This window comes from Malus domestica, chromosome 16 (genome assembly GCF_042453785.1).
Source record: "Malus domestica chromosome 16, GDT2T_hap1".
In the NCBI taxonomy this organism is placed as follows: domain Eukaryota; kingdom Viridiplantae; phylum Streptophyta; class Magnoliopsida; order Rosales; family Rosaceae; genus Malus; species Malus domestica.
In genome coordinates, this window is record NC_091676.1 from 37,372,111 (window position 1) to 37,398,476 (window position 26,366).

At 40.3% G+C, this 26,366-nt stretch overlaps 1 protein-coding gene across 2 annotated transcripts; it reads right to left on the bottom strand.

The window, feature by feature from the left end:
• Positions 1 to 465: 465 nt before the first annotated feature.
• Positions 466 to 6,849, bottom strand: LOC114822868 (growth-regulating factor 5). Of its 2 annotated transcripts, none has more exons than XM_029098002.2 (5): positions 6,713 to 6,849; positions 6,407 to 6,605; positions 5,893 to 6,241; positions 854 to 1,278; positions 466 to 760 (listed from the first exon to the last, which is right to left on the bottom strand). In XM_029098002.2, the coding sequence occupies exons 1-5, from the start codon at positions 6,746 to 6,748 to the stop codon at positions 747 to 749; spliced, it is 1,023 nt and encodes a 340-aa protein (XP_028953835.1). In that variant the 5' UTR covers positions 6,749 to 6,849; the 3' UTR covers positions 466 to 746. The 2 variants fall into 2 exon arrangements, with proteins under 2 accessions (XP_028953835.1, XP_028953836.1); XM_029098003.2 differs by having other exon boundaries at positions 6,407 to 6,612; positions 6,713 to 6,817.
• Positions 6,850 to 26,366: the final 19,517 nt, after the last annotated feature.

A 26,366-nucleotide genomic window follows, 5' to 3' on the forward strand; every position in this document is an offset into this window, starting at 1 on the left:
GATGAACAGTAATGTTTTTATTATCCTGCTTCTTAGTCCGACACTGTACCAAACGCTTCACTAAGTTAGTCCAGCTTAGTCTAGTCTAAGCCAGTCCAGCTTAGTCCCTGCAACTAGTCCAATCCGAGACAGTCCGGCGCAACAAATGCCCCCTTAAAATACTATCAAGTCCTATCAAATCCTAATTTGACTACACCCAGTTTAAGGCAATGTCGTTCGAGTACCGTTCCAAGTAGGAGGAACAAGTTTTGTCTTCACAAAGATGATTCATGATCAACGGCTGGGGATTGTTTTGTTGCCAACTTACTGCATGTTCATATTTCTCCTAGTGACTGCTGATTATTATGCGACGACGGCTGACGGCTGACCCAAGGTACGAAGGCAACTGAAAAACTAGTTATGTACGTGTTAATGAAGAGACCATACGTCACTCCAGAAAGAAAAAAAAAAAAAAAACCAAAAACATACTGGGTGACTATGAAATCCATAGCAGTCGTGGAACTGCAAACAAAATACAGACAGAACAACAACATTGGATATCGCTTCCTAGCAATATCTCCACAGTATGCTGACATATAAGAGTAGATAACACATTCTTACGCTCCACGAAACGTATAACCATAATGGTCAAGTGGAAAATACTAGCCTAAGAAACCCCAGAAATAATGACGTCTAAATTACAGACAAGCAGGAACTTCGCAAGTACCCGGACATCCACGAGAAAGCACACATGTCAGCTCCCGGGTTCAAGTATAGGCATCTGCATCAACACGTAAATCAAATGTCAAAACTTTCCTTGGTTACGGGGATCAAGTGTGTCTACAAGATGTTATAGATGAAAATAATAACATACCACGGGGTGATTCAGCGCTCCTTAGGAAAAATTTAGCAGGAACCGTTGCATTAGACATTGACAATTCAGTTATGTTTGATCTATGATCATTTTGATGGAACCCCAGATCCTTTGACTTAGGCCACTCGTCAAAGAAAGGTTGAAGAGAATGCTGTTCGTGTTTTTGAGATCCTGGTAAGCCAAACTCTTCACCAACATACTCATGTTTGGTGATTTCAGCATTAACGCTCAATGGCTCCATATTTTGTAATGTCTGTAGATGAGAGCTGTTGTTTAGCCAAAGAGAACTATTTCTCGGTTCTAATTTCAAGGGAACTTGAGGCGCCATTAGAAGCCACGGATTATCTACATTACTGTCTGCCCGAAGACACCTCGCACTCCTAGCTTCTGACACGAAATTATGTTCTTCTGATCCATTGCAGCCCCTGCATTTGCATAAAATTAGCACACCCCTTTGGTTCCTAAAACGATGTCCGAAACGATTAACAGTAAATTCATAACATGTCTTAAAATCGATTTCTAACTGCATATCGTAAATTACTTTTCTTCAAGCACCAACAAAAGAAAAACAAAACAAAAAAAAAAAAAATGTCTCTTTGTTTACTATTAGTATAATGCACAAAACAATCAACAACAACAACAACAAAGCCTTTTCCCACTAAGTGGGGTCGGCTATTAGTATTAGTATATATATATGTATGTATGTATGTATATTGTGTTCCTGAAATCTTCCACTTTTGGACCCTCATTTCACTTATTCTAGTCCTGTATATTTCCTTCTGACAAACAAAGGAAAGGATCATTCCCTCCTTCCCCCTTTATGCTTTGGGTAAACCAGCTTAACTTGGTAATCAATGCTTGCAATTTGTTGTTCTATCTTGTTTTCTTGATAACTAGATTGCAACAGACAAGAAATTTTCACAAAATTTGTAACATAGGAAACCAGAAAAATAAAATTGAAAGAACAAACAATGATTACAATTTTAACCAAACATGGTAGAGCTAGATTTCACGTTGTAGATGTAATTTAAGAAATTATCCAAGCTAAGGTCTAAAAGCTTATCAATCAATACTTAGGAGACCAAGAAAGGAAACCCAAAAACAAATGATGATTAAAAATGATAACCAAAGATGGTGTATCAAAGCCTAAACTAAAGTAGTGTCATGGATGCATTTTAAGAAATTAACCCAGCTAAGGTCTAAAAACAATTTATCCATCAGCAAACCATTGATATGTATCAATACCATAATGATACAAAAATCTTAATTTTAACCCAATATTCAATAAATTTGTTATTTTGATCCAATAACTTTTATTTACACAAGAAGCAAAACTTAAAAATGGAAAAATGTAGAGGAAACAACGAATAAGTCCATCTCAGAAAAAATAACAGAAATCAAAGGACCATAATATGCCATTGCAAGAATGTGTTGTGTACAGATTATACTGGATTATACTGTGTAAAATATGGACTGGTCTCTCTTTGCTGTTAGTGGACAGCTTGTCCATTGCAATTGCACCTCTAATTCCGTATTTAAAACGATTACTCATCAGATAACACAAAAACAAAAATCAAGCAGAAGCAACCCAGCAAATAACACATCACACACTCTCAAATCAAGATCAACCAAAAATCTGCTGCAACCCTATTAGAAAATTCATCTCATTCCACTTATCTTCAAAAGTCCTATAGCTTCTTCTGCCTAAATAAACAATTTTCACAAAAGCAAAGCACCCAAACGTGGCAGCCATCTTCGCACTAACCCCTAAAGAACCTGCTAACAGGGAATAACAATCTTGCAGTACCCCCAATACCAACCACATGAAACTTCTCTAAAACCTATTAGCTAAAGGGCGATGCAGAAAGACATGATGAAAACTCTTAGCATCTCTACAAGAAGCATCCTCAAAACAGAAGAATTTCAAACACATCATCTCCAGCTACTCTCAAAACTTTCCTAGCCAAAAACATGTAAGAATCCAAATCAATATGCCGCACCATTTTATTTGCAAGTGAGACCGCATCTAAGATCTGTCTAGCTTCAACAAATTGGTGCAGGAGCTTCTCTCAGGGACTAGTAATCAGATAACCAACTTGGCTCTAGTTTTGCTTGTACCTAGTTTAGGGCCTTAGTTGTTTCCCTATAATTTCCTTCTCTATTTTGAATTGCATGTTATTTAGTTTGGTAGATGATCGTTTTACTCCTAGTTTTTAAGTGCTCATGTGAGCTTTTAACTACTTTAGAAAGCAAGGATTTAATAGTTATTTAAGTAATCATGGCCTAGGATGCCAGGGCTGCTGCAACACTAGTGGAGAGACTTTTTTATGAGGCTTTGCACACAGTTTCATGCAGTTTAACAAGTATTTACATGTCTCAAAAGAAAAATGTCCTTGGCATTCTAGAGGCACAGGCTTTATTGGGTAAGCTCTGGTTATCCAATGGAGTGGTCTCTGTACTATGATGCCAGTTACTTAGTGGACGATCCTCCAATGTATAGTCAGCTTGCAGGTAAACTAATCTACCTGACCAAATACTTTATGCCAATAGTGTTGTAAGTAAATTTATAATGTACCCATGAGTTCGTCACATGAATGGAGTGATACACATTCCAACGTACTACAAACACGGTCGAAGTCACCTTCAAGACATCTTTGTATTGATGGATATATTGATGTAGGACAGGAAAGTTCACACAACAAGAAAGAAAAATAGAAGAGATGCACATTGTATTGCACTAATTATCAAAAGAGTACATGGGTGTTTGTAAGACACCAAGACATAAATCTGCCCTAAAGATTCTCCTTGAATTGAGTTAATCATGCAAATTAAGGTAATCAACAATAAACCTCGAATTTAGCAAATTGAACAGCTAGACCTTAATTTAACCTAATGAACCTAAATTAGGCTAAATTCTTATCAACGACAATGTCGATGCTTCTCCTCTTTCTAATTTTTCATCAAATAACAGTAATGAAACTAATGGGTAAATGATTATGAACAATATGGATAATGAGTTCTGGTGAAATTCAATTTGGAGATGCCTAAGTGGTCGAACAGGTGTAAATGGTACAAACATCAGAAAACAAGTCAGTTGCCGTTACAGCCACCCAATATCACCCAAGAATTGCTAAAATATGCCATTTGGCAAAGGGCTAACCAAACAATTTTAATAATTTCCCAATTTAAATCCATTCATTTTGAAATTCAGAGGAAGATAAATTCCTAACGCAAATATAATTTAAATGTCCTTGCTCCTCAATTCACATGTACGCATTATCATTCTTCAACAAATTTATCTTGCTAACTTGAGAGTCATGGGGTAAATAAACAAACATGAATGCACACAACTTAAAACATGAAAAAAAGAATCCTTATTTATATACGTTCGGTCACGTGAAATATTATATTCACGTATGGATTCTCCAACATGCCAAATTGGACATATTGGGATAACCTAATGATGAAAAGTAAGGCCCCTTTAATAGCCATTTAATTCTTAGTTTTCAGTTTTTACTTCTTGTGCTTAAGATATGGGAAAATATATGGTGGAAATGAGGAAGAGTAAGGAAGGATGTAAAGAAATGTAGAAGGAAAGGAGAAAAAATAAAAACTAAAAGCCATTTTTTGTTGATTTCACTTTCAAGATTTTGTTTTTCATCCATCTTTCTTTACTTCTTTCCCTTCCTATCTCCATCCTTCTTCGTCACTTCTTTTCCCCATATCTCCAACACAAAAACTAAAAACTAAAAACCAAATGGTTATCAAACGGACCCTAGCCTTATTATAATTTTCAAGCATCCATTTGATGTTAATGAATTTACAATTATATGGAACACATAAGGATCTTTCATCATGCCAAATTGGACATATTGGCTTTACCTTATGATAAAAGGTAAGGGCCCGTTTGGTAACTCATTGGTTTATAATTCTCAACTTTTACTTCTTGTGCTTCAGATATGGGAAAGTATATTGTGAAAATGAGGAAGAGTAGGGAAGGATGTAAAGAAATGTACAAGGAAAAGAGACAAGATAAAAACTAAAAACCAAAAGCTATTTTAAATTGTTTTCATCAAGATTTGTTTCCAACCATCTTTATTTATTTCCCCTTCCTCTCTCCATCCTCTTCCTCGATCCATTTGCCCATATACTTTCCCATATTTCAATCACAAAAAGTTAAAATTAAAAGCTGAAAACCAAATGATGATCAAAAGGACCCTAGCCTTCTAATAATTTTCAAGCATCAATTTGATGTTAATGACTTACAAGTATATGGGACACATAAGGTTTCTCAACGATGCCAACTTGGACATATTGGTATAACCTTATGATAAAATGAAAGGGCCTGTTTGATAACCATTTGGTTTATAATTTTACGTTTTTACTTCTTGTGCTTAAGATATGGGGAAAGTAAATGGTGGAAATGAGAATAGTAGGAGAGGATGTAAAGAAGGAAGGAAGACAAATTAAAAACTAAAAATAATAAACCAAAAGCTACTTTAAGTTTTTTTTTCACTTTCAAGATTCTGTTTTCTTCCATCTTTCATTATTTCTTCCTCTTCCTCTCTCCATCCTTCTTCAACACTGCTTTTCCCCATATACTTTCCTCATATCTCAAGCACAAAAAGTAAAAACTAAAAACTAAAAACCAAAAGGTGATCAACGGACCCTAACCTTCTTAAAATTTTCAGTTAAGCCCCTAAATTTGATGTTAAAAACTAACAAGTAAAGCCCTTAGCAATCAAATATACAACCCATCGCTCCCCAAATAAGCATATAAGGCTTTCCTGGTCCTGTGTTTCTACTTTCTATATCTCTAAGGTGATTATCCTAAAGCCTCTCTATTTAAATCCCCACCTGTAGCATCAGAGGGATTGGATAACCTTTCACATCTTAGGCCTTGATCAGTGTTATTCGGGAAATAAGCAATTCGACATAGATTATGCAGGAGAAAGGCTTCTCTTCCTATAGGAATAATAGGATTGCAGCGCAAACTCATGAGACATTCTACCAATACAAAAGTAGCATAATGGATATACCTGGTTCCCCTGTTAGATACCCCATATGGTATACTCTCCATCTTCAACTCAGATGCATTGCTTCCAAAGCATAGAGCTCCACTATTTCCCATTGAGTGTAAGGGCATGCTCTGGAAGCTCCCACTGTGGCTGCAGATCCCAATCACACTGTCTGACGTCACAGTCGACAAAGATTGAGAGGAAGTTTGTGATTCCACAAGCTTTCTTGAACGATAACGGCCTCGGTTCATGTGCCGCTCGCAATACTTGGACTCCGGATGTGCATCTTTGGAGCACCTCCATTTCTTGCCATCCGTCCTCCGGCACCGCCCTGGCTCCGGGTCCATGTTCTTCCGGCTATAGGAAGCCACTACAATCACATCAACGAGAGTCATCTATCTATACCGAAAATCCAAAAGATACAACAATACAACATGCATATCACAACAACAGTTGCCGAGTAATTCTGGAATTAGAACGAATCAAATCGATAATAAGAACAAAAAAATGATGGAAATTTGGAGGAGAGAATTACAGGTGGGGTGGTGGCGTAAGAAATTGGGGGAAATGAGATTGAAACTGGTGCGAATAGGGGCGAGGAGTTCAGAAGGAACAGGGAGTCCTGCCTTGAGATACTTGAATATCAAAGCTTGATTCTCCATCTCAGCCCATTGCGCCACTGTGAAGAGCGGCGCGTGACCTTCATTGCCCACCGACGACCCGCTCATTTCAGTCTAAATGCTAACAAAACCATCCAAATCTCAATTAGTCACAGAATATTATATGTACATATACACACACAATACACAGAGGAGAGGAGAGGAGAGGAGGAGGTTGTTACCTTGGAGACGGTGATGGAGAAGAGGGGTTTGGCCATATTCTTTGGGGAGTAAAGAAATGAGAATAACTATCTGTGTACCACCCATTGTCTTTTTCGATTCCGTTTAATTTAGCCTAGGCGGCGGTGGTTCTTTAACCCTGTTTGTTTTTTTTTTTTTTTTTTTTTTTTTGAAACTTTAACGAAAAATTCTAGTACTATTTATTGTAACAAAAAAATCATATTTTTACATTAAAAATATTAATTCTGATACTATTTATTTTACTTTTTATTTTGTCATTATTAAAATTGAAAATTTTTAAGAGCTTTTGATTAGTTTTCCTTTTTTTTTTTCTTTTTCTTTATACCTACCACCAGTTAAAGCAAAAATTTCAAGTCTAACGGTCCAAATTTAAATTTAATGATTAAAATAATAAAAAAATTCTTTCATATATTTTATATTCTTTCATAGTGTTTCACGAGTTTTATAGTGTTGATTTAATATTTTTCAATATATATCGAAACCTAAATATTTTTAGGTTAAAATGTTCATAATAGTAAGGCTAAATAGCCAAAATGGTCCATGAGATTTGCATAATTCATTACTTTTGTCCCTAACATTTCAAATCCATAAAAGTAGTCTCTGAGATTGTCCACCATCCATCATTTTGGTCATTCCGTTAAAAACTTTATTAAGTATCCCGAAGCCCATGGCCGGAAGTATGGGTAATTTTCAAAGATTCGTAACTCAATCGTTTCTTAACAAATTTGACCCATAATGTATCAAAATGAAGATAGGAAAGTGTAGAATAAGATTATACCTATTTGAAAGCCCAATGGCTACCATAGATGGCCAGAAAATAGCCTCAAAGTTGACTGGTCCGAAGGAAAATTGGAAAACTCACCGGAAACTGGGTAAACTTTAAACGTTTAGTATTGAAGAAGTTATGAACGTTTAAAGTTTACCCAGTTTCTGGCGAGATTTCCAGTTTTTCCTCGGACCAGTCATCTTTGAGGCTATTTTTCGGCCATCTTCGGCAGCCATTGGGCTTCCAAATAGGTATAATCTTATTCTATACTTTCCTATCTTCATTTTGATACATTATGGGTCAAATTTAGTTAAGAAACAATTGAGTTACGAAGCTTTGAAAATTGCCCAAACTTCCGGCCAGGAGCTTCGGGATACTTAACGGAGTTTTTAACGGAATGACCAAAATGATGGATGGTGGACAATCTCAGGGACCACTTTTATCGATTTGAAATGTTAGGGACCAAAGTGATGAGTTATGCAAATCTAAGGGACCATTTTGGCTATTAGCCTAATATTAAATTAGGATAGTCTGCATAATTCCTTGGTGTATGCTTTTCGTAGACGATATAGTGCTGATAGATGAAACACAGGAAGGGGTAAATGCGAAGCTTAATCTTTGGAGAGAAGTGTTGGAATCTAAAGGTCTTTGCCTAAGTCGATCAAAGATAGAATATATGGAGTGCAAGTTCACTGCAAATGGAGGCCCAAATGCGTTAGGGGTGAGGATCGGAGATCAGGAAGTACCAAAAAGCGACCGCTTTCGCTACCTAGAATCTATCTTGCAAAAGAACGGAGAATTAGATGGAGACCTTAAGCATAGAATACAAGTTGGATGGATGAAGTGGAAGAGTGCATCCATCGTGTTGTGTGACCGCCGTATGACACAGACGCTCAATGGAAAATTTTATAGGACGGCAATAAGGGCGGCGATGCTATATGGCATGAAATGTTGGGCGGTGAAGCATCAACACATACATAAAATGGGTGTAGTGGAGATGAAGATGCTTCGTTAGATATGTGGGCACATGATAAAGGATAAAGTTAGGAATGAGGATATCTGAGGCAAAGTAGGAGTAGCTGAAATTGAAGGAAAGATGAGAGAAAATCGGTTACGGTGGTTTGGACATGTGCAAAGAAGGACTACTGACGCTCCGGTTAGAAGATGTGACTACGGGACAGAGGTCCAGGCTCGAAGAGGTAGAGGAAGACTTAGGAAAACTTTGGAAGAGACTTTAAGAAAAGACTTAGAGTACTTGGATCTAACGGAGGACATGACACAGAACCGAGCGCAATGGCGTTCTAGGATTCATATAGCCGACCCCACTTAGTGGGAAAATGTTTTGTTATTGTTGTATAAAGTTACGTTAAGAAAAAAAAATCCTAAATTCATTTTTTTTACTAATCTTGGGCTAAAAATTTAACCTAGAAAGGATTGGAGCAGAAAAACTGTTTCAGGATTAAAATCTAAATTTTCTAAATTAAAAATTTTAAGTTTTAACCCAAGGGTTATATATGATCTTAGTGCACCAGAAATTTTGGAGTCGAAGTTATATTTGACTCTAAATTTGATTCGATTTCAACTTTTAATTCAACCAAAAAGATAGTAATAATTAATTGATAGAAAACACGACTACAACATAATTACAACGTGATTACAAGAAGGGTGTCAACTCGATGGAATGAAGAGTGCAAATCTATCACAATAGATCGGTGGTGACAGAACTTAAACCCATAAAATACAAAGCCAATCATTTAAAAGCAAGGTCACACAAACAAACACAAGTTACAATTAAACCAGAAGGGAATATGTTAGGCGGATAGCAGGGCAAATCTACCTGCCGTCAATGGAATATGTTGACGGATTAGAGAATATTTTGTAACCATGGCAGAATATTCTATCGTTTCTACCTTTTTCGATCGCCGGCGCTGACGTCCATTTCGCCGGGACTTCTGGGTTTTTTTATTGGAAACTTCTCAAGGTCAGAAAAACTCATTTCTCAACCATTTTTCACGATTTTTATGTCAGAATTAAGATAGAGAGGTATGAAACTAGAATTTGCCTACTAGGAATCCCAAAAGTGGCCGGAAATGACCTAAAAGTGATCGAATGATCTTGTTAACCTTCATCAGTAGACTTCCTTTTGTGTGGCACCATTTCTTCGAAGTTGGTTCACCAGACTTATTGTTCTTCTTCTTCATCATCATCTTGGGCTCCTTAAAAGATCGCGGCCCTTTCTTCACTAGCTTCGCCTCAATCCAGATCGGGTCGAGATTAGCTGTTAGGAGCATTGCCTGAGGCCCAGACTTGGAAGGTTTTTCCTTCCCATTCTCCATCAACAATCTTTGTCCTGTTTGGGTAAGTTAGTGATGCAAGTCCCTCATTGAACACTTGCACACGCCTAGAAGAAGTAGCAGTGCTTGCTACCTTTGGAGAAACGACTCGCCTCAAAACCCATGGTTCTGACAGTTGGAACCCCTCAAAAAGACAAAAAGCAATTTCTCCAACTTCGTGCAAGCGCGATGTGTATATCCCCCGAAGGTTGATTATGAGACTTACACATGACGCAATTAAGAAAAAAATATGGCAAATTAATATTTGAGAAGACATTAGCTAAATTAAAATTGATGTTTGGAGAAAAAAAAAAGGTTCCAGGCTATCTTCAATGCACGTGAAAAGTTGAAGTCAAATGTAACTTTTAACTTCAAATTGACTCAATTTCTCTCCGGTGCATTAGGAAAAATATAACATTTAGTCTTCAAGAAAGCCCTATATCTTGTGGATTATTGTACTTATTTCGCATCCTTAAATTTGGGTGCAATTGCAACCTCATACATCTTTAAAACATTTCAATCTCATCTAGTCACTTATTTTTTATTTCAAAGTCATGCATCCATTAAATTTTATGTCAATTTTATCATTAAATGATAAAGTGACAAATTTAAGACCCACATTTTTTATAACGTGGCAAACAAAAAATTTAATTATATACAAAATAATTTAAAAAAGGAAAAAGGGGGCTAGTTTTAATCATCATGTTGTAGGCCTCTTTGATTGAACTAATCTAAGGGATTAGAGAGAGGAGGGGCCGGCGGTAGCAAGAGGGAAGAGAGAGTGATTGAATTGTGAGGTGTGTTTGTATCACCCTTATTGTGCCTTTATTTATAGTAGTAGGATAGGCAAAAACCTTACTCTTTTAGGATTACAACTCTTAATAGGTAATCAACTCCTAATAGGAATATAAGAGATATTCCTAGATCTACTAGGATTTACACAATCACATTCGTATTCTAAATATGACTGCAACACTCCCCCTTGAGTGTGTAAATACTCAACAAACCATCACATCAGATCTTCAGCAGATAAGGTAGAATAGTTGATGAAGTCATCAACACAATGGGTGAACACGAGTCTCAAATTTAAATAAAATATGCATTGGTAGTAAAACTCACAAAACCTTGCTATGGTAAAACCCAAGGTATGGGGAAAACCCATAGACTAAGGAAAAAATTGAAAAGTATGCATAATGTCTAAAAAAAATGTCAAATATGATGAAAGTAGTGAACTCAACAAAGTATGATCATCCCAGGATAGGTGCCTCATTAAAACCTTGTTAGGTAGCAAAAACCCAGTGGGAAAAATGCTCCTAATCGTAGGAAAAAGAGTACATTAAGATCAATTGAGTATACTTTTAGATACTCCCCCTAAGTTAGACATAACTTCCAAATAAGAGAACTACAAGCGATTCAACTCAGATAATTTACACATATTGTTGATGCACAAAATCAGTGAGACTTTGGAAACAACGTAAAGTGTCAAGTTTGTAACCTTCGCTCGATTGCTCCTGTCACCTAGTGAGGATAATATGTAAAGAGATAAAGATAGGGAAGCAAACACAAGATGTACGTGGTTCATCCTAAGTTTGGCTACGTCCACGGAGAAGTAAAGGAGTTCTCATTAATAATGAAGGGTTTACACAATACATAGGTTCAAGCATAATCATCATTAGTGAGTCCTAATGATTAGTTTAAGTACAATAATGACATTAGGGATTAATTGTAGGAGAATGGTCTCCTTTTATAGTTGAGGAGAGTCTTTAGCTTTTGTCTGTGGTTGATGTGGAACTCTATGAGCTTTATTCTGATGTTGACATGTGCCGCGTTGTGATTGGCTTCCTGGTTGGAGAGAAACTTTTGTGCTTCGGTAGAGGTGCCTCAGCATGAACCCCTCAGTGGGTCCTTAAAGGTATGACGTTGACCGTTGCTCGGGAGTTTCGGGATTGGTCAAGTATGGTACAAACAATACTCCCATAAATTCCCGAGTGAGGAAAACTTTTTAATATTGCTCACTTTTCATTCAAGTTGTGGCCCAAGACTTTACCTTTAAGTTTGGAGGCCCAAAGTCTTGTAAGCCTAGGCAGAAGGCTTTCACTTTAAGTTTTTTTTTTTTTTTTTGTATCTCTTTGATGACTATGCCCTACCCCAATAGGTCAACACCCAATTTATTTTATTTTTTATTTTTTATTTTTTTGTGTGGCTCCCCATCAGCTCCCCATTTCGAACCTTAAGCTTTATCAGTCTTCATTGCCGTCCGTCTCCCCTCCTTCATATTTCTCTATCATTATTTCATCTCACCAAACCCTTATAACCTCCTTTACTCCACTGTGAAATATGTTTGTGGCTTATGGTAGCTCCCCACTCTTGATGTCGTCGTCCTGGTCGTCACCTTTGTACCATCAGAGCTCTTGCACACTCCACCCTCTATCTTATTCCCCAGCTTTCTGCCCGTCCCTTGTACTATTTCCTTTTGGAGATCCCAAGATCTAGGATATGTGGGTTCTGCAGCAGGTCGTGAAGAGGGTTGGTATTTACCAAAACTCAGGCATAGCCGAAGCCTTAGGGCTCTGTGGTTATTGGAAATTGCAGTGAGGTTCGGCTTATGGGTATATTAAGGGTGATGGTAGATTAGAGTTGAAGAAATGGAGAGGTGTGGTGGTAGACAAAGCTCGGGTCTGTAGGGTGTGAAAGGATTTGAAATTCTGGTTTATAGGTATATTAAGGGTGATGGGTTAGGTGAAGGTGAGGTGGTCTGAAAGTGCCTTGGAGGTGTAGGTGTAGTTCAAAGTAGGAGGTCGTGGTCGGAAGGGGTTAGAGGCGTTGTAGCCATGGGTTTTGGTTCTGGGTTTTGATGGGGGTGCTTTCATCACGAAGGTCACGTGGACCAAGAGGTGGGGTCTTTCATGATTTTGATATTGCCATCAATCCTTAGCACAATATTCAATGCTTCCTGACTGTATTTGTTTTAAATATGTATATGGAGGAGTACTTTTTCCAAGCCTGTATCATATATGAAATTAATTGTGCTTTTGTGTATGATATGTTTGAAATTGTATACAAGAGAAATGTTTATGTTTATATGTTTGTTGTTGCACAGATTGATAAACTGTTGGGCTTTGTGAATTTTCTGAATAGTTGTGGCAAAAGTTTGTGTTTGAAAAATAGATTAATAGATAAAAGCTTGGGATTATTGGTTAGTAGGAAGGTCTTTTAGTTGTAGGTTCTTTGCTTTTACATGGGTATAGCTTGAGTGATCTAATACGAGACAAGCTATATAAATAGGTTTTGCTTCCACACTCTTGAGGAAGAGTGTGGAAGGCTTTGTTGAAATTATTTGTTGAAGCTTTTGGTTAAAGCCCTTTTTTTTAAGCACATTAATAGATTTTGCTTCCACTCTTCAAGAAGAGTGCGGAAGACTTTTTGAATTTTTTGTTAAAGCTTTTGGTTGAAGCTTTTTTGAAGCACATAAATAGATTTTGCTTCCACACTCTTCAAGGCTTTTTGAATTTTTTGTTAAAGCTTTCGGTTGAACCTTTTTTGAAGCACATAAATAGATTTTGCTTCCACACTCTTGAAGAAGAGTGTGGAAGGCTTTTTGAAATTGGGTGTGGGAAGCTCTCTCCCTCTAAGGGGTGTGGGAAACTCTTTACAGGACCTCATAAGTTGATTTTGCTTCCACTCTTGAAGAAGAGTGTGGAAGGTGTGGATGCAAATTTCTTCCTTCTTGTTCTTGGATGAAAATGCACCTGCAAAAACAATTAACACCTTAGGTCAAGGCCAAGAGCTTCACGTCCCCACGATGAATTGGGGGGGGAGGGGGGCTTTGGCGAAGAACCTCCGATGTCAAAGTTAGAATTTTAAGGGAAAGTGTTTGGAGAATTTAGAGAATTTTGCAAGAGGATTCAACTTAGGTTTTTAGAGAAAATGGGGTGGTATTTATAGGGGTGTGGTCGACCCTCTGGGAGAGATAGGAACTGGCCACTTTAGTGGTTTTTTGGGTGTAATTTACAATTAATTAGCTAATTAGTAAATTAATTGAGTAATAATCAATTAATTAACCAATTAATATAATTTCAAAGAAATAATTTGGGAGTTACCTTATGGGGAGGATTTGATGAGGATAGATGAAATAAGTTTTGAATAATTACCTATTTTGATCACTTTTGACCTTGATTGAATTGTGATTGTCCGCTGCTCGAGCGTAGAAGCTTCGGTGTGCCTCATGGGTAATTTTGTCTTTTTACCCTAGAATCCATGTGTCGCCTCCATATTTTTCTTGATTATTTTTGGCTCCACAAATGCCCCTACACTTGTTGGGCTGCTCGCAGGAAAGGGAAACAAGTGTAGAGATCTTCTTGCTTTGGGAAACATAGGATTGTTTCTTGTTTTGATGTAGATTCCCTCTTTAATTGGAAATTAGATCCTTCTAGGAAAAGGGAATAAATTTCTTCCAAAGTCTATTTAAGTCCACCTTAAGTGGATTATTAAATCAACTTTGGAGAGCAATTTATTTTCCTACAAGAGAGAGAAAGCTTAGAGGATATTTGTTCCCCCTCCTCTAGCAATCTTCTACATCTTGCCTATGCAAAGGATCATCTTTCGTTGCTTGCTTCGTCTTCACGCTGCTTCAAGGTAAGAAAAATTAATTTTTCCTTGTCTTCGTTATTTTTTGGAGCATCGGGGCTTGAAATTTGGCTCGACGAGGGTCGAGGAGGTGTGAGAAAAAGATTTGGAGTAGGTCATGGCATTGTTGCCATGGGTGACAAGGTGGCGCGGGTGAGAAAAGGATTTGGAGTAGGTCACGGGATTGTTGTCGTGGGTGACAAGGTGGCGCAGCGGTGGCTTGGCTCGGCTTGGGCCAAAGGTTGGCGAGGCTGGTATGGGCTAGGAAGCTACGTTAGATGAGTGGACTTCGGCTCACGGGAAGAAGTGGAAGAGGGAAGTGTGGGGGCGCCAACCCCCCTCTGGTGGAATTAGGCTATGAGGCATGTGGGCCAAGAGAGAATAAACCAAGTCGTGGGGCCTGACGTGGCTGCTGGGCTCATGCGGCTTGGGTCTTCAGCTTTTTTTTTTTAATGGGCCTGGGCTTGTGCTGGTGTATGAGGAAGGGAGAAAGGCTAAGAGTTTGGCATGCTTGAAGCTTGGGCCGAGAGTTGCTTTCCTTTTTTTTTTTGCAAGTAGTAGTCTAACAAATTTTCTTCGTGTCTTTGTAGAATTTCCTCAAGCATGTCTTCCTTAAACCACAAGAATGATGATGGTGTGTGCTGCCATTGATCATCACGACGGGTCTTTAAGCAAGGTATGCTACTTTAAGGCTGCTCACTTCAAAATTGGCTCTGATGACTCATTCAGGGATTTTCTCGAGGCATATAGGCATGGTATTCCATCGGGGGTGCGAGTGAAGCGCGTCAAGGATGGTAGCAGCCATGAGCCATGCGATAAGACTCGAAGAGCCATCAAATTCCACCCTTACTATTTTGTGTTAGGATTTACTTTTCCCATGCCGCGTTTCTTCCAAGAAGTGCTCTGCTCCACAAAGTGTGCCCCTACTCAATGCTCTCCAAATGTGGTTCGTGTGATGGTGAGATTTTTCAATCTAAGCCAATTCTTTGACTTAGATCTAATCGTTAACAAATTTTGATACTTCTTTGACAGAGGCCACATCGAGAAAGTTAGGCAGCTGCGATCCTGCCATAGACTCTTAGATCATTCGAGCAAGAGAGATCATGACTGGGCCAAGAAGATTTTGGAGATAAGTGGAGAGTAGGAGTCTGATTCTTCCCCCGAGCTATGTGTTCCAACGGTCTTCATATTCGGTAAGTAGGTTGCTTAATCTCTTGGCTGCTTTGTATTTGTGCAAAGTTGCTATCTAATTTTCTGATTGTCTCATGCTGCTTTTGTAGATTCGAAGTTTGGCTCAACTCCTAAGACTTATCCGGACATGAAGAAAGTGCATATCGCTCTGGGTATCCCTTCCGAGTACCGTGAGTGGCGTTGGCTGCTTAGTCATCTTTACTAGGAAAAAGGTGGGCTACCCCCAAGAGATGAGATAAAGCTGATCAAGGCAGAGGCATTAGCTCGTCCGATTGTAATTGTGGAGCCTGTTCCCAAGCTTGTGATTGACTTAACTTCTTCCAAGGGTGAGAAGGATGGGGCTGCTTGATCTGTGCCGGTGACACATGTCGTTCCAAAGGTGGTTAGTTCAATTGTTGATAGGATTGCTCAGCGTATAAGTTCCTTCGTACCTCCAGTGCCAAAATTTATGCCAAAACATCTGTCTGGGGCTAAGTCTGGTTCACCTTTGGAAAGGCTTACTACTATGAAGAGTGACAAGGTGCCTTTGCCTGCTAAAATGGCGTAAAAACCCGTTCCCTCTACTGCTGATACCAATTCGTTTGCTGAGAAGAATGAGATTGCTCGTGCGGGTAGTTGTGAAAAATTTAGTAAGTCTGTTTCTTGGGAAGTTGTTGAGATTTGTACACTTTTAAGACTAGATTTGCTGGAAGACATGAATATGTGTGCCAAGTTTGTTGATGGAGTCAAGGAGGTTGTTGGCCCAAGTTCCTTTATGAAGCATACGACCGAGTATAAAAGGACTGCTCTGTTGGCTATGATGCAGAAAATGACAATTCTAGCAGCCGAGTCTATGTTCCTTAATCAAGAGGATACCAAGGTTACCAAGGAGGTGGCAAGAACAGTGGCAGCCGAAGTCTGCTCCTCGGCCAAGAAAGTTAAGAAGTTGGAATCCAAGCTTGTTGCTTTGAATGTGTCTAATATTTTTGCCCCCACTTCTATGCAGCTTAAGACTGCTCACCAAGAGATTGTGGATTTGAAGACTAGGCTTGACGCGATCCAAGTAAAGTATGAAAGTGCAGAGAATGAGATATGGAGTTATATACCTTGGATTCAAGACCTTGAGCGTGCCGTCTCTGAGCTCCGCTCCGCTGCTTATGCAAATGATGAAGAATTGATTGCTGCTTACAACTAGTGATCCACTTCAAGAAGGTCGTTGATAGGCTTAAGCCTCAGGTGTTAGAACTCTAAGGTGGTTTGAAGATCAACGACAGTTTGAAAAAAGAAGTGAAGAGTTACAACGGGTCCGTCCTTGTTTACTAGATGAGAATGAGTAGTTGAAAGGTTTGAGGCTGGGTTCGAGGCTTTGCTTACTCAGAGTCAAGCTGATTTCTACAAGTTAGGTTATGTAGACCATCTCTTTGGGCGGCTGACTATGAGTTTTTTGGTAAAGACTTCGAGACCTTCTCTATTTCTTCAAAAGAGTTGCTTGCCTTTACTTTTGAGACTTCTATTGGTGAGGTAATTGGAAAGGTTGGTGCCCAAAGTGGGGCAGCTGGGGTGAAGCATCGGATGGTGCAGCTACTGAAAGTGTTGCAGCTGCTGAAGGTGTAGCGACCGAGTAGTCGTGGTATATCCAAGTTGCTGAAGAGTAGTCTTCTAGGTAGCCTTTAAGATTTTTTTGTTTTCCTTGTTGCTTTTGCTTTGCTTGAACTCTTTCAGTCTTTGCTAGTTGTTTATCAATTTTACTAGAAAATTTAATAAACTTGTTTCCTTTGCTTTTCTCCATCTTCGCTTCTTTTGTTCATGCCCTAACCTTTAGACTTTATAGACCAGTGGCAGGCGTACCACTTTTCTATAAGCAGACAGGCACATGTAGCTTATGCAGCAGTAGGTGTTGGCGTAGAACTTTGCAAACTTGTTAGCTATAGGGTTGGCAGCCGAACGCCTTACTTACAGAAGCAGACAAGTCTGCGTAACCACCACTAGGATATTAACCTTGGCTTTCTCCAATTCTGTAGGTTGCATAGCAAGTATCACAACACTTTAAGACTTAGTGTAGGTCATTTCACACTTGGCAGAGGTGAAGCTTATCGATTACGTAACATGTCGGCAGTGGATAAAGCTTCGTGTATGCACGCTAAATGACTTTAAGACTTATACAACCTCACATTCTTGTTTAGCCTTTCACAAGAATGTGAGGTTGTATAAGTCTCGTGCAGCTTTACTGCTCGAAGGGCAAGCTGTAGGCAGTCTTCTACAAACCATAGGTTACCTTAGCGCACTCAGCAACAACTTTAGGGTTCTAGGGTAACCGTATATAAGGCGTATTGCATTATGTGCCCCATCCGTCTCTAAAGCCCAGCTCTCCACGGATTAAGCCAAGAGACCAAAAATCCTTTAGTTAGCTAAGCCTTGAAAAAGACCATTGTGGCTACTTCTAGGAATCTCGGCGCAAGCCATCGTGCATCTAGTTATACTAGGGCAGCCCTGCTCATCCACGTATGGATATTCAGAGTGTATAGTTTATCATCCTGCTTTGGAAAACATACCCATGTGGGTGTCGGGTGTTTACCCTCTTGCATTAGAAGGCATGGTTGGTCATTCGGGGGTGCAATTCCTACGGTGAGTCCCTAAGAAAGGTGCGGTCATCTTTTGAAGTGCAGGAGTGATTAGTTGTTGTAGACATGTAGTCGAGCCAAGTTGTAAATTACTTCTGAATTCTTCATTGAAAAACGAGTGAAACGAACGAAAACTTAGCTGTAAAGTAGAGACTGCATAATAACTGGATAATCCTTGGCTTGTAAGGTGGTGCCCGTTGAGATGCTTGAGTTCTTCGGGCTTTGATATAGCAAGTGGTCACTCATGGTACTTCCTCATATTGTAGGCGTTCCATTATTTTTCAATCTATTTGTCGTTCCATTGTACCCTTGCCCTATTGTGCTGATCTTGTACAGACCTTCCCAGATGGGATCTATCTTTTTAAAGCCTTATCTGGGGGCAGTGATGAAGGCTTTTCTTAGGACTAGATCTTCAAGTTGAAACTGCCGAATCTTAGTCCTTTTGTTGTAGCTGGAGAGTAGCTGCTGCTGGTAGGCTACAATGCGGGTGATGGTCTGCTTGCACTTCTCCTCTGCCAAATCTAAGCTTGTGGCCATCTCCTTACTGTTCTGCTAAATGCTTGGTAGTAGAGTGCTGATACTTGGCACGATGACATTGGGAGGAATGATTGCTTGTGAACCAAATACCAAAGAGAAATGATTCTCACCAGTTGCTCATCTTTTGGTGGTGCAATATGCCCATAGACATCCGGGGAGTTCGTTTGGCCATTTTCCCTTCTTGTCGAAGAGGGATTTCGTGAGGCAGTCGAGGATCGTCTTGTAGGATGCTTCGGCATGCCCATTGCCTTAAGGATATCTTGGCGTGGACATGTGCTGCTTGATGCCATACTTTTGGAAGAACTTCGCCAAATCATCGCATACGAATTGCTGGCCGTTGTCAATGATGATGGATTGAAGGATGCCAAATCTATAAATGATATTCCTCCATATGAAGTGCTCTATGTCCGTCTGAGTCGTGGTTGTCATGGGCTATGCTTCTACCCATTTGGTGAAGTAATCGGTTGCCACAATCATTATGCCTCTACCCCTAGTAGTGGGCGGCATTGGCCCTATCAGGTCGATTGCCCACTGCATGAACGGCTAATGACTCGTCTGCAGTGTAGTTCGCTAACAAGTAGTGTTGGTACTGGCTTATAGCGTTGGCAGTGGTCGCACTTTTGTACTAATTCCTTTGCGTCTTGATGCATGGTAGGCTAGTAGTAGCCTACGTTAAGAGCCTTCTGCGCTAAGGATCAACCTCTGGAGTGGTTTCCACAAACGCATTCGTGGATTGAGCTTAGAACCTTTGGGTCGTCAGGAGATGCTAGGCAGCGAAGATGTGGTTCGGTGTAGGATATTCAGACGAGAATGTCATTCTACATGTAGTAGCGTGCTGCCTTTATTTGGAGCTTTCTAAACTCCAACCTTTTCGTGGGGACTGTGCCATTGACTAGGTAATCTATAATAGAACTTTGCCAATTGGGAGTTATACTAACCTGTGACACTTCGGTTGCCGGCTCCGCCTCTATGCTTGGCTTGTCTAGAAACTCCACGGGGATAGAGCGTTTGAGTTGATGGTCGAGGGTGGAGCTTAGACCGGCTAGTGTGTCCGCGTGAGCATTGTCTGCCCGTGGAACTTGAGTGAGAGTGTAAATTTGAAATGCCTCAAGTTGCTTGTGTACTTTCTCTAAGTATTGTGCCATCCTTAGATGTTTTTCCGTGTACTCCCCAGTAGTCTGGCTGGTGATTAGCTGGGAATCAGAATGAATTACGAGCTTTCTTACCACCAAGTCTTTTGCCATTCGGATGCCTACTAGTAAGGCCTCGTACTCTGCTTCGTTGTTGGATGCTTTGAAGCTTAGAGTGATCGCATGCTAGAGCATTGAACCGTCTGGGGTGATAAGGACCATGCCTGTTCCCGAGCCTTTGTAGTTGGATGTGCCATTGACATGCAAATGCCAAAAGTCTCCATTGGCGAGAGCAGGCGCTGCTAAGGTGTGCTCAGCTATTTCTGGGGTATCGTTGGGCTGCTCTGTTGCGTCGCCTAGGCTAGGTGTGAATTCTGTTATAAAGTCCGCCAAGGCTTGGGCCTTCATCGTCATGTGGGGTCAGAAAACTAAACCGTATTGGCAAATTCCAACACCCATTTCATCACTCGTTGAGAAGCGTCAGACCATGTAGGATTGATCGTAGAGGATATTGAGTTATGACGATGATTGTATGAGCTTGAAAGTATGGTCTGAGCTTCCAAGCTGCAACAACTAGTGCCAAAATTAACTTTTCGATCTTCGGGTATCTAGTTTCCACATCGAGAAGAGCTTTATGTTGGAAGTATGCCCACAAAGCAATTCATTTGATGTAATAGTTTTTGGAATACTTATTGTGTTAAACTATTATATGTTTAATGAAGGGCAAAGCTTATTGTCAATCATTATTTATTGTATTATGTGTTTAAGCAATAAGGGAATCCAAGGAATGTATTTAATTTAAGAGAGAAATGATCTAAGTAAGTTAGATTAACGAGACCTTTCTCTTATGTTCATTCCTAAAACGTTCCTAGCCATATGATTGCCAATTGGGCATTGACAATCCGCTAAGGTTAGTATGTGTTATGTTAACTCAAGTGTGAGTATGACTAGTCTCAAGTCATTTAGTGTTAGACACTAAGACAAACACATAGGTGCTCAAAATAGTAATCGAGTACACTGAACTACGATCAAAAGAGAGTTTGAACATACATGTCATGTAAGAACTTGTAAGTTGCAATATACAAAGTAGTCATTTAACCTGAGGCATCATAGATGTCTAATGGTTAGGTCTTTGATCTTTGATCATGTCAAAGGCATTCCATCAAGAGTGTTCACGACATTGTTGGGGTCAAGCTATCTAGTCATGTAGGCATATGAATGCACAACAAGGGATCTCTAACCTTCGATGGTGGAGGGAGAATACTTTGAGATATGATTCGAGAGTCTTTGGCCAAAGCATATGAACATGACTTAGTAAGTTTGTTCCAAATCATATTCAATTGAATCATATAGAGAAGTATCATATTGGATAGTAGACATGAAACAAACTATCACGCAAACAATGTGATTAAGAGTATTGTATTAGAGAAGGACCGTATTGCATTGTAATTGTAACTGGATAGGTTCTCCAACCACTTCTACTTAGCTTGGGTAGCCATTACATACTGCTAGGTGTCACTCATGATTTGTGGAAGTCCTGAAGATTAGCAAACACTAATCTTCATCAAAGGGAGAATTGAAATGTAGTTTCAATTCACAATCGATCGTTAAGAGTAACAATCGCCCACTGCCTCGCTAATTGAAACCTAATGGATCATGCACCAAGTAAGGATGAAAGTGAATAAATATAAATGTGATGGTTAAGCAATTAAATGGTGGATGGCCGACCATAGGGTGAGTGGTAGTGAACTTGGCATAATTGCAAGTTTGCCACTCAAATGTGAGGTGCTATTAAAGGAACTTTATAGCTTTACCACATAAAGGGTTTTCTTTGAGGAAAAAGAGCAAAACTCTTTCTCTCTTTGTCTTCCAAAGTGGTTGGCCACACTTAGAGAAAAATAGCTAGCAATCTTCCTTCCTCTAAGTTGTCCATTTCATCTTCACACATCATCCTTAGTGTGGAGATTTAGAGACACCAAACTTTTGGTGTTCTTGGAGTTCTTCTCCTCAAATCCTCAAGGAGCAAAGGAGAAGTAAAGAAGCAACCATCCAAGGAGCAAGAGAGCTGACTTGAAAGCCTTTTACTTAGGTGAATCCCTTGTGTAAACAAGGATAAGCTTCAGGGGTAATGAAACTCAAACTCTTTCTTCTCTTTAATTTGTTAAAGAATCTTTTGGTTCACCATTCACTAGGCTTTGAAAGTCATGGGTTTTAGAAATGTTTTGAATGCATGCCTACTTTAAAGTGTTAATAGTATGCTTATGTGTTCAAATGTTCTCACATGTTCCTAGCTAGAACAATTTTTTTTTTCCTTTACTTTAGAAGTGTAGAATACTAGCAGTTAGGCCCCCAACTCTTGTCGTATAAGGGCAGAGCTCACTGCTACTTCTGAGGCTGCCAAGTAGATGTATAAATCTTCCATTGCTTCGGGCTTGGATAGTAAGGGAGGTGATGTAAGATACTTCTTCAGGTTTTGGAAAGCTTTTTCACACTCATTATCCCATCTGTCTTGTTGTGCCCTCTTGATGGCCTTGAAAAAGGGCTTGCATTGATCGGTAGACCATGAAAGAAAGCGATTAAGGGTGGCTGCTCATCCGGTCAAGCTTTGGATCTCCTTCAAGATAGTTAGAGATTTCATCTTTAGGATCACTCAGACTTGTTTGGGATGTGCCTCGATTCTTCGTTGGGTTACTAGGTACCATAAAAATTTTCTTGAAGATACTCCAAATGTGCATTTAGTGGGATTGAACTTCATCTTGTACTTTCTAAGGATGTTGAAAGTTTCCGTCAGGTTGCTGATATGGTCTGACCGCTGCTTGCCCTTCACCATGATGTCATCGACATAGACCTATATGGTTACTCCAATTTGCTTCTTGAACATCATGTTTACTAACCTTTGGTAAGTGGCTCTCGTGTTCTTAAGGCTAAAGAGCATGACCTTGTAGCAGTAGGTGCCTCGCTTAATCACAAACATGGTTTTCTCCTTGTCGGGCTTGTACATGGCTATTTGGTTATAGCCGGAATATGCATCCAAGAAGCTGAGCAGTTGGTTTTCAGAAGTTGAATCTACCAATAGATTGATTCGAGGAAGCGGATAAGGATATTTTGGGCATGTGTAGTCTACGCAAACCCTCCATTTACCCTTGTTTTTCTTCATGACTAACACGACGTTGGTAAGCCATGTTGAGTGCACTACCTCTTCTATGAATTCGACCTCCAGTAGCTTGTCAATTTCCGCTTTGATGATCGCCACTCGCTCAGGTGTGAAATGTCTTCTTTTTTGGATCATCAGATTGGCAATGGGGTCGATGTGCAGCTTGTGGCAAGCTTTCTCGGGGTCAATGCCAGGCATGTCGGAAGGTGACCACGCAAAGATGTTATGATTTTCCCTAAGGAAATTAGTGAGTTCTTCATTCTTAGTTGGGCTTAGATGTGAGCTAATTATAGCCGTCTTTTTTGCCTGCTGGAGATTAAAAATGACATCCTCGGCGTCCTTTTCAGGTTTCCATCCTATCTCATTTGCTTGGGCACCATTTTCTTGATCTGCTTGCTGTAATTGCTATTGGGTAGTTTCTTTGTCCTTTCGGATCTCGGTAGCCTCTACAAGGGTAAAGGTCTTCTTTTTGGATTCCTTCAATACTTGCACAGTGCATCGTCGAGATGCGACCTTGTCAGACTTGATTTCTCCAACTCCTGTTCCTAGGATGTAGAATCAGATTTTTAGATACTTAGCGGAAGTGACGGCATCTAGCTTAATCAACCAAGGTCTCCCAAGAATCCTATTGTAGGGAGATGGGTCGCTTACGATCATGAACGTCTGCTTTAAGACAACTGGCAGTGTTTTCACGTCAAGTGTGATGTGGCCGATGGCAGTCGAGGTGTGCCTGTTGAAAGAGTACCTCCGTTCGGCGTATGATTGTGCTTTCCAGGCTCATCTTTTGAATTACTGAGAGTTGAAGTAGGTTGATTGCACTTCCATTGTTAACAATCATTCTCTTTATTATAGCATGGGGTAGTTGGACAGGTACTACTAGTGCGTCGTCGTGCGGAAAGTCGATGCTTTCTGCATTCTCCTCGGTGAAGCCAATAATGGGTCCAGGTTGGGTGTCAACTACTTAGACTTGTGAGACTAACAGAGCCTGGTGGATCTTTTTTTTTGGAGTTGTTGGTGGCCTCTAAGTGTTCAGATTCGGTAAAGATGTCATTGATCCGAATTGCCTTGGTTGGCGACTCCTCGTCGTCGTTTGCGTTCCTTCAAAGCTACGCAGCTGGCTTGTCCAAGTACCTGTCAACCTTGCCTTCCTTCACGAGCTTCTCCAGGTAGTTCTTCAAAGTGTAGCAGTCAATGGTTGTGTGACCGGATCCTCGATGGAATGCGTAATACTTGGTTTGATCCAGCTTGGAAGTACCTCTCATTGATTGTTTCGGCAACTTGAACCATGGCTCGTTCTTGATGTCACAAAGGATTTGGTAGATCGAGATTGAGACCTTAGAGTAGTTCCTAGTTGTCGGGCCTTTCTTGGTCGTGTGTCGGTCCCAACGCTTGGCTTCCTACCTGCTTTTGTTGGACTATTTTCTACCCTCTTTTTTTTAAGCCATTGCCGACTCTTTTTGAGGTTGCTCGGGCGCCTTGTCTATTCGTCGAGCTTCGTCCTAAAGTGCATGCTTCTCTGTCAAAGTTAGATCTTCTTTCATGATCAACTCTTCGAACAGTGGGTGGTCTACTAGGAGTCCTTTTTGGAATGCTGCACTTGTTATCGAGTCATTGCATCTGACTATCCTTGCCTTTTCTTCTTTGAACCTCTTCACGTAGTCGCGAAGCGACTCCTTTGGGTTATTCTTCACATTGAACAAGTGGTCAGACTTTTTCTTGATCAAGCGGTAAAATGAGTATTCTTTGGTAAAAACTAAAGAAAGATCGTCAAAACTCCGGATGGATCATGGCGGTAGAGTGTGAAACCAATCTTGTGCCTCGCCTTGCAAAGTGCTGGTGAATATCTTGCACATAAGAGCATCTTTGTTACGGTAAAGTACCATTGTGCTTCGATAATGCTTCAAGTGCCTCTCTGGATCTCCATCTTCTTTGAAAGATGTGAAATGTGGCATGTTAAACTTGCGTGAAGGCTCTGCCTGCTCAATCTCGTCCGTGAAGGGTGACTTGCTCATGTTAGTCATGTCCTGTTGTAGTGCTTCATCGGCCACTTCATTTCATTGGAAATCACACCTCATTTAAGAGCCTCTCTACCTTTTCCTGAATTTGCCTTTGTTGGGGTAGCGGAGCTTTCAGCTGCCCCAGCTCTTGATCTGCTGGTTTAGGCTGCTCTTTTACGTGCTCGGCTCGACTATGCTGTGACAGCTGTGCATGTGGTTCGTTCCTGGCAAGTGAGAGAATTCTTTGCAGGCTGCTGGTTGACTTGAGCCGGATTGAGTGACTGCTTCTTTCCGTCGGCCGTGCTACCTACTCTGATGTAATGTGAATGATGCTTTATTGCAGGCCTAGCCATGAATAAAAGCTTTGCCTGGAAGGCTACTCATGTTAATTATCAGAGTGTGGCCCCAACCATGAGTGTATGCTTGTCCGCGAGCTTAGTCGGGAGTGCACGCTCCTCGTCTAGGGCACGTTGGATCTCGGTGCACTGCAAGAGCTGATTCACCAAGGTCGTCTGTTGTGCAAAGGCGCTTGTCAACTCTATGACTTGTCGAGACAAGTGTTGTTCACCATTCGGATTGGAAAGAATGTGTCTCCTTGAATGGTGAAAGTGTGGTAGACTCCGAGCGCGAGATTTATGTTGGGAAATGTCAAATTCGGGAAGAAATGCAGTGAAAATGCCCCCGGTTCGATAGTAGGCCCAGAAATTTGAAGCAAGGATAATTGAACCAATCTTGGATCGATTTAGGCTGCTTGGAAGGCCACGAAAGCAGGTTGAACCACGGGAGTGGGCTGCACGGTGTGTGGCGCACGTGGGTGCAAGGCTAGGGCTCGGCTTGGCAACGTATTGGGCTCTACTCGAGTTTGAGTGGCTTGGGCCGTCTCGCCTTGGGCATGGGCCCGTGTGGGCTTGAATGGCATGGCTTGGGTCGTGGTTGTGGGGTCATGGGCCTTACCAAGGGTGGTTATCGTGGTGGTTGCCACGGTGGTGTCCCGTGCGGGTGATGCCGCTCTACTCATTATTATGTTGAGCCTTGTAGATTACCGCGGTCCTAATCCTTGAACGTTGGAATTTCCATTTGTTGAGGTTTCCGAATCTCTTGCCATTGTACTTTTCTTTTACGTTTTATCGAAGAATTTTTAGAAATAAAAATTCCAAGAATTAGAATGTATGAAAAATCTACAAATGAACAAAAAAAAACAAAAAACCTTGAATACGAGAGTCTTCTACGAGCGTTTGATCAAGACTCTCAATGAAAACACCAATTTGTGGATGCAAATTTCTTTCTTCTTGTTCTTGGAC